Here is an 8,433-nt window from a genome sequence, read left to right on the forward strand (position 1 = left end):
GTTCCATCAAATTGCTATTTAAGGTCAGTATCACAAAGAAGTTCCCAGAAGCTCTCCTTGTGTCCTGCAGCAATTTGTCACAAACTTCACTACCTAGGGTTAGAGTTTATAGGGGAACTGGAATTAACTCATTCTCTACAATTCATGAGACTTTACACTCTTGGTATGCTTGGTAGATAAGCGAGCCTCTCAAGAATACTTGCCAAAGTTCCATTTCATACCGTATGTATGAAAAAAGAGAGACATTTTGTAAGAGTTCTAGAATCATTTTTTGTCAATATATATACTAAGAATTTCTGTATGATAACATCAATTTCTTTGAGTTAATATTATTATACTGTATTCACTTTTTGTAATATCTGTATCTGGAAAGAATATTATAATTTACGAATCCTGACTGAATGATATATACATTCAAAAGTGTATAGGTACGTGTATACCAAATATTCTCACACATACACGGAAGAAGAAACCAAAAACTTGCGTAGTTAGCGCCTGTGAGTTTGTGAGAGTTGATAATATTCTCTCTTAGATTATTAAAATGCAAAAGCATATTGTGATAGGGAGTATTTTATGGGGGAGTAGGTGGCAAATTTGGAGGGATTTAGAAGAAAAGGTGGATAGAAAAAGGTGTGAGAGAGAAGGGAAGCAAATGGATTTGTGTGTAACAGATCTGAGGTGATGAGAATAATACAAAGGAAAAGGGAATCAATGTTGGGATGTATCTGACTTTATGCGGCTGTGAAAAGCTCAATCAGTGTGTTTTCAAAGGTTAATTTAGTTGTTTGTCTGATGGAATGTCAGTGAGGTAACGAATAGGGAAAAAGGGTTCACATTATTCCATGCACTTCTTATGCGCTTTCAGTTCCTTCACCCCTTAAACCCCACACAAATAATGCCCTAATCTCACAACTACACTACTTTAACAGTTTTTACACACAGTACATTCTCTCTCTCTCTCTCTCTATCAATGATTCCATGCCTAACCTATCAGAGATATGGGAATTTGAAATTCATGTATTCAAGTAAGTTGTCCACATGCAGAATACTGAACTACACCAGAAGGATTGGTTTTGTTCCATTATTATTAAAGGACCTGTTTATATTGGTTTTCTTCATTGACAAAAGAACTCTTTTGTGGAGAAACTGGATATGGCTCATGTAAGAATTCCTCTAGCCATAAAGATAATTTGAATTGTGTTTGTTGGATGAAACTAGAGATTAACATGTTTTTTGGTGTTAGAAGTATGCAGACAGCTAAATGTTTGTCTTTATATGAAAACTTTCAGAAGATGATAGTAAAAATGGATGGAACCATATCAAAATTACAAAGTCATTTGATCTGCATTTATTAAAAACAATCCACCGTGTGGCCTCTATCTACAAAAAGGAAGATTACAAGGCTGTCAATATAATTGCAGCATTCTTATCTTGATTGACACATTGCAGATGTGTATATTTAGAGGCCCTCAGGAGATCCAATCAAGCATGATGAAAAGCTTCCTTAATATTGTGAAGTGTTAAAAGAAGTGAAATCAAACTAGGATGAACATAAAAAGAGAATAGATTTATATATTCATTAACAGTGGGGTGGTTTTCTGTTTATGCTACTTGCTATACCTTGGACCTGTTACCAAGCCTTAACTCCAGATCTAGCTCTTCCACTGAGCTAGGGCTAAATTCAAGCATCTTTGTCTGCACATGATGTCTGTCAACTGAGCTTGACTTTGGTGAAAATGGTGATGAGGAAGCATCTGTTTTCCTCTTCTTGTAACTGATATGATCTGCCTCTTTAGTACTCTCAAACTGCAAAGATGGGTGAGTGCTACACACAACTGAATTTAAGATCATATCCCCATCAATATCATCAGTATCGCCCTTGTTACCCCTACATCTAGAATCCATTATTCCCTTGGAGGGTTTCTTGGTATCAGCTTGAGGATGGAACTTACATGAATATAATCTATGATCTTCAGCTAAACTTGGCCATGATTCGGAAGAGTTACTGATAGGAGAAATCTTGTGGAGAACACTGGAATCATAAAATGGAATCATGGTTTCATCTCTGGAGTTACCACTATTAACTGATGCAGCCAATAAGGCCTTCGAATGTGAGGGTGAAGAAGGTGAAGCAACAAAATCATGATAAGAATTAGGTTTAGTTTTTCTATAAGGCAATCCACAAACAGGAGACGGGTATAGGTAATCATCCAAAGAAGAAGCAAAAGGACTTTGAACTGGCATATGGAGTTGAGTTTGAAGGTCATGACATAGAATTTCATTGTGGGGGCTTGAGGGTTGTTGCTTTAGTCTTGCTCTATCCCTTCTATGAACATTCATGTGGCCACCTAGAGCCTGTGCTGACCTAAACTCTCTTCTGCAGAAGCTACAAGAGTATGATCTTGGAGGCCACACACAGCCACCAAGAGAATTAGCAGCATCTTCTGCAAAAGCCTGTTCTTCCCATGAGTCACCACAGGAAGGGTTGGTTGGTGAACTAAGACTAGAGCTCAAAGAGTACTTTCTCTTAGTCCAACATTGACCCTGTTCCATTGGAACACAAACCACAAACTATCACCCAAAACCCTTAGGAAAAGAACAATATGGAGAAGAGAAAGAGGTGGATATGTAAATGGATGAAGAGGATTATGCAGGTAACCCCATATTTAAGCAAGGAATTGAGAGTCACATGAGTCTATACTATCTTTGGATCTTAGATAGGGATTGCTTGAAGGAGGTTTTTGTGTGGAAGATGAAGTGGTGGGTACTCTAACCTTTTTGGTGTGCTGTTTTGTGTTTGGTTTTTCAAAGGAGTCAAAGAAGAGACACCAGAATGAATATTAGTGCTCACAAGTTCCCTTATTTCTGCATTTTCTTTGCGAGGAGAAGCAAAGTAGCAGCAGCCATGAGTTTGAAAGTTACCGACGTGGGACCTCCAATGTGTTACATAACATGAGATGCGATGGAGTGACCACTGTAGTACTGACTTAACTCAAAAAATCTGACTGCAATCTCCTCAGAGAGATCCACCACTGTGTTGTCTTTTTTTAATATTACTTGCTTTTCATTGCACAGAACACTTAATATATATATAAGGTTTACATCTTTACAATTTCTTAATAAAATACTAATAATAAATTTTATCATAATCGTAACCTTCCATAAAATACATAATTTTTACCATGTGATTGTAATTAATCCCATTTTATGATTCACACATCAAATATCCTTTTTTTATATCAATTGGATCTTTTAAATCTTATATAGATGAAAACTCTATTACAAGATAACTTAATAAAACTAGTATATACTCCATCCATCCTCATTCAAAGTAAAAAAAAAAAAATTTCATATTAATGGAGTATAATTTATCCAAATATCCTATACTATATAAACCAGTTACAAGCTTGACTTCTTGAAACATTGAATTTAATTTCGGTCTCGAGAAATTTGGGTAAAAATATGTAAGTTTTTCTTTTCTAATCTTACAAGTTTCATGCACTTGAGGTCAGGTTATTTATTCACTTTTTTTTTTTATGGACTGAAGTAATCTATTTTCATATTTCTTGAGTTTACATTTTTTATATTAATTTAAATTATATTTTTTATAATATAAAACAAATAATGACTAAAACCTAATAGGGGTAAATTGGTTAAAACAAAGTTCTTAAATTTTTTTTATATAAGTAGCTAAAACTTTGATAATTAATATTAGAAATCAATTTAGATTCTACTTGTTACATTCAATTTAGTAAGATTTCCATTACTAATTTAAAGTATTTCACACTTGATAAGAAAACATAAGTTAATATAGATATATAAAATGTATTTACTAATCCTTAATGAGAAAAACATAATAAAACTTTTTAAAAATGAATAATATTTTATAGGATTTGTATAATATAAAAATCATATACTTAAACCATTAATCTTCCTTAATAACCATCCGTAAGATTATAATGTTTTATAATTTTGTCATCTAAACTATAATCTAGACACATATAACATACGATCATTGCAGGTGGATATAATCACAACATATATAAATAAAAGAAGGATAAGGTAGAGTTATTTTAAATTATACTAACAATTTTATATGATTATAGCAACATCCTCAAGTTAGGTTGGGCCAAAACATGAAGAGATGTTATGATGATGATGAAGGTATGGAAGTAAGGTCATAAATGGGGAAAAAACATCAGGACCTTTGGTATTTTTGTGTTGATAGGGTGGTGTTTCATGGTGCTTTAGAGAGACCACGTGTGATGTGCTCTAGCCTTGACTTTAGATATTAATAGAATAGCTCAACAATTTGACAACATTTTATCACTAATCTCAAAGTGAGAATACAAGGGTGGAGACACCTCTATTTATAGGGTTAGAGTGTCTCCAATTTGTAGAAGCAGAATCTTAAAAACACAAGCTTGACCTAATTTAGAGACCAAGATGATAATCCTCTCCATTAAGAGGAAGACATATGGTCACTACCTATGGAAAATCATTTCATTCCTAAAGTGACATGTGACCACTCCTATGGAAAATTCTCTCCATAGAAAGCATGACACATGGCCACACTCACCAAAGGTGGGACATCCCACACTTGCTCACTAAACTAGGTTAAAACGTTGACCAGGACAATCAAATTTCCTGAACAACCGGAAGATGAGGAAATTGATTGCTCACAAATATGTTAAGTTAAGCTTCTTCAGAAGAGAGGGTTTCAACTTTCCAGACTGGTTTAGTCGACAAGGGCTGAATAAATTTATAAAGATGGCAGACCCCGTAGTATCCTGAATTGGTAAGGGTATTCTATTCAAACTTGAAGATAAGGGATGAAACTCTCTGTTCTATAGTGAAAGGGGTTGACATCAAGCTTACAGATGAAGTATGAACTGAAATTGCTGGTTTCAGGCTGGGTGGAGAAAAATGTCATCTAGGTGTGGAAGGATTCCACAAGTTCACTGTCTACTAGGATTGTTTAAGAAATCCAGATGAAATAAGGCATTACTCCCACTATAAGACGAGTGACATGAAGAAGGATGATCGCTTAGGTGTATTCATCATTTCTTAGATTCTAATGCCTAGAGGAAGCAACCATGCTTAAGAGACTACAAAGGACCTATGCCTCTTGTATGCTTTAATAGAGAACATCCAGGCTGATTGGCTTGTAGCTATATCAGAATATATTCTTAAGGTGACCAAACTTGAGTATGCTATGCTTACCTACTATGTCTTCATCTCTAAGGTGCTGATCCACTTTGGCGTGGAATGTGTCAGCGAGTCTTGTGAATCATATGGGAAGAGTAATGTGATAGACAAGTCTGATCTGCATCATATGGGACTACAACATGGTCCAAATGGTTGGCTCTTCAAAGATGACTACGTAGATGAAAAGGATGTAGCTACTGGTTCAACATCTGCTCCTTATCGACCTCGTTCTGAATTTAAGAAATACATAGTGAGGAAGTTGCGGTCTTTGAAAGTTTTATGCCAGAACACTAGTCAAGATGTTTTGGAAATCAAAAAGCATCTGAACATGGATGGTTCTGATAAGGAGTCTGAAGTAGAAGAAGAGAATGACGAAGAAGAGAGCATTGTTGAGGAAAGTGAAGAAGAAGGAAGTGAAGATGATAGTGTTGCTGAAGAAAGTGCTAGTGACATGTTAATCTGCAACTTAAACAAAAAGAAGAATAAGAAAAGAATGTAAAGATAGTTATAAAGATCTTTGTTTTATCTTGTTTTTTTATCATGTTTTATTTTGTTTGTCTTCTATAATTGATGGCATTACATGCCATTTATTTTTATTAGGTTGATTGTACTTATTTCTTACTATGAATGAAAGTTATATTTTGGTTTCAATCAATCTGAGTATGGATTAAAGTTGTGATTGATGGATTAATTTGATTGATAATTGATTAAACAACTTGTATGTATGCAATTTGAAAATTTCATTGTTACATCTTATCATTTGCATATTCATACTTAAACTGTTAATGATTATTGTACTGCATAAATTCTAAAATGCTTGATCTAAATGGTTCTGAAAGGTTATGCAGGGATACTAATTGTTGACTAAGCTGAGATGGAAAATTAACGTTACTTTGTAGCATAGAAATCGATTAAGAAGAAGTCCTAATTGATTGAGATTCGTCATTTGGTTTGAAGTTTCTATACTTCTGATTTCTGGTACTTTAAACCATGACTTGTTATTTGTTATACGTTTATTCATATTATATCTCTTTGTGTTAATCCGTTGTGAATTTGATATGAGATTATAAGTGATTAAATTGATGTAATGATTCAAAATGTATCAAAATTGCTCTGATATGACTTTAATGAAATTTCTCTAATACAATTGCTTGAACATGCTTAAGTGATACATACTCTAAAATGTCTCTCTTATGCATCTATGATTTGATACTAGAATATGCATAATGACAGGGGGAGTATTGTATGATTGTATGTTGGTTCACATGTTATAAGAGGAGAGGATATGATGAAATCATGCGAATATTATTGACAGGGAGAGCATTAAAATAATTATGTTATATTGATTGATGCATATTTCTTTGCTTAATTATCTCTGTTTCAATTACTGTGTACAAAATGCCTCTTTTTCTAATGTCCAAAGGGGGAGAAGTATTTCAAGTATTTGAACTGTAACGGAACTGTGTTACTGAGATAATTGAACTGTGTTTAATTATGGATTGTACAACATGATTTTATTGATCATGGTTGTGCATCATCAAAAAAATGGGAGATTATTGATAGGGAGCATAGTGGTAGCTAAACCCACTCCTTGATGTTTGTTTTTGATGATGACAACACATAGTTAATAAAAACACATGTGTATGTAACTGTGTTATATATGCTTATGCTTACTGCGAGATTTGCATATGCATATTGTAATTGACACATTGGACATATTTTGTTTATTAATGCATACGAATGTTTTTATACAATGATCATATCTGTGCATGCATAATATGTGTTTTGGAAATAGAAAAACCATATGCACCAAGCATATTTGTATGACTTAATCGATTACAATGTTGTGTTAATCAACTAAAGTCATCAGACAACTTTACCTTTTAAAATGTGGCAAAACAACAAGTTTTGAATCAATTACATTAGTTGTTAAATTGATTAAAACTCGTGTCTTTGCACAAATATTTTTCAAGTGTGCTAATGAATTTTGAGAAGAAAAGTTTGCAAAAGCTCATCTTTTCTAACAGCAATCAATTTCATAACTAACTGTTTCATCGAGTTTTGATTACAGAAGCGTCCATGAGGTGTCTTAAAGATTCAAGGATCAATTTGGGTCTTATACACATCAAGATTCTATCAAGAAGTGTGTTGAACAAGTTCTGATTCAATCTACACTACTAGAGTGTGCTCAAAAGATCAGTTTTATATTTTGCAATATGTGTATTGTGTTCCTATGTTGGTGTGCTAAGGGAAAGAACTATGATTGTTCTTTGTGAGAGCTGAGATTGTTCTCAAAGGTGTTGAGAGAGTTGTGATTGTTCTGTGTGGTAAGATTGTGAGGGTGTTCACATCTTTTTTGCTATAGTGATTTTAAGTGAGGTAAGAAGTAAATTGAGAGGGGATATCTTTGTATTCTTGTAACTCTATCATTATAGTGGAATCCTTTCAACTATGGTTGTTGAAGGAAGACTGGATGTAGGCTTGGCCGAACAAGTATATATTATTGTTTTAATCTTTCTCTAACTTGTCTCTTTTATTGTTAATTCATCATTATTGTTTATGGATTTAAAAAAAAAACAAAGATTTTGCAAAACTTCTGAAAAGATCAATTTTTTAAAACAAAATTTAATTCACCCCACTTGATTTCAGATTTATGAAAAAAAAAAAGGCAAAAAAAAATGTTTTTAGTACTAATACCTTCATTAAGTTAATTATAACTTCATGTTTGAGATATTTAATGTGTTAAATTTTTTTTTAATAAATTATAATTTTGTTTAGGAAATAAAGAATGATTAGTTATTTTTATTCTCATGTAATGAATTTTGATATTTATTTTTTCTTTTATCTCTATGTGACTTTTCATCTACTCATTACGTTCATTGTCTCTATTTTCTTTCTTCTAATCTAGAGTTCTTCTTTTTAAGATTTTGACAAATTTCATTTCTTTAATCTCATGTCTTGATACCACTCTTTTTATCCTTATTTTTTATTCTTATTTTTTTATTAAAATGTAGTTCTTTCTATTTGTGCTGTTTTTATTCTATTTGTTGGATTTGTATTAAGATTATAAATGACTTTCTTTCGGGTGATTTTTGTTTTTCGATTTTATGAGTTTTTGAGAGTTTATATATATATATATATATATATATATATATATATATATATATATATATATATATATTGTGTTTTAATTTTAATTTTATATTTCAGGTGCTGTTTTAGAAT

The 8,433-nt window shown here is 32.6% G+C and overlaps 1 protein-coding gene across 1 annotated transcript; it reads right to left on the reverse strand.

The window, feature by feature from the left end:
* Positions 1–1,321: 1,321 nt before the first annotated feature.
* On the reverse strand, positions 1,322–3,066 carry LOC106773809 (zinc finger protein 10). The gene has a single exon (XM_014660563.2). The coding sequence runs from the start codon at positions 2,551–2,553 to the stop codon at positions 1,615–1,617; it is 939 nt and encodes a 312-aa protein (XP_014516049.1). The 5' UTR covers positions 2,554–3,066; the 3' UTR covers positions 1,322–1,614.
* Between the last annotated feature and the right edge of the window lie 5,367 nt (positions 3,067–8,433).

The sequence above is a fragment of the Vigna radiata genome, chromosome 9 (genome assembly GCF_000741045.1).
Source record: "Vigna radiata var. radiata cultivar VC1973A chromosome 9, Vradiata_ver6, whole genome shotgun sequence".
NCBI lineage: Eukaryota > Viridiplantae > Streptophyta > Magnoliopsida > Fabales > Fabaceae > Vigna > Vigna radiata.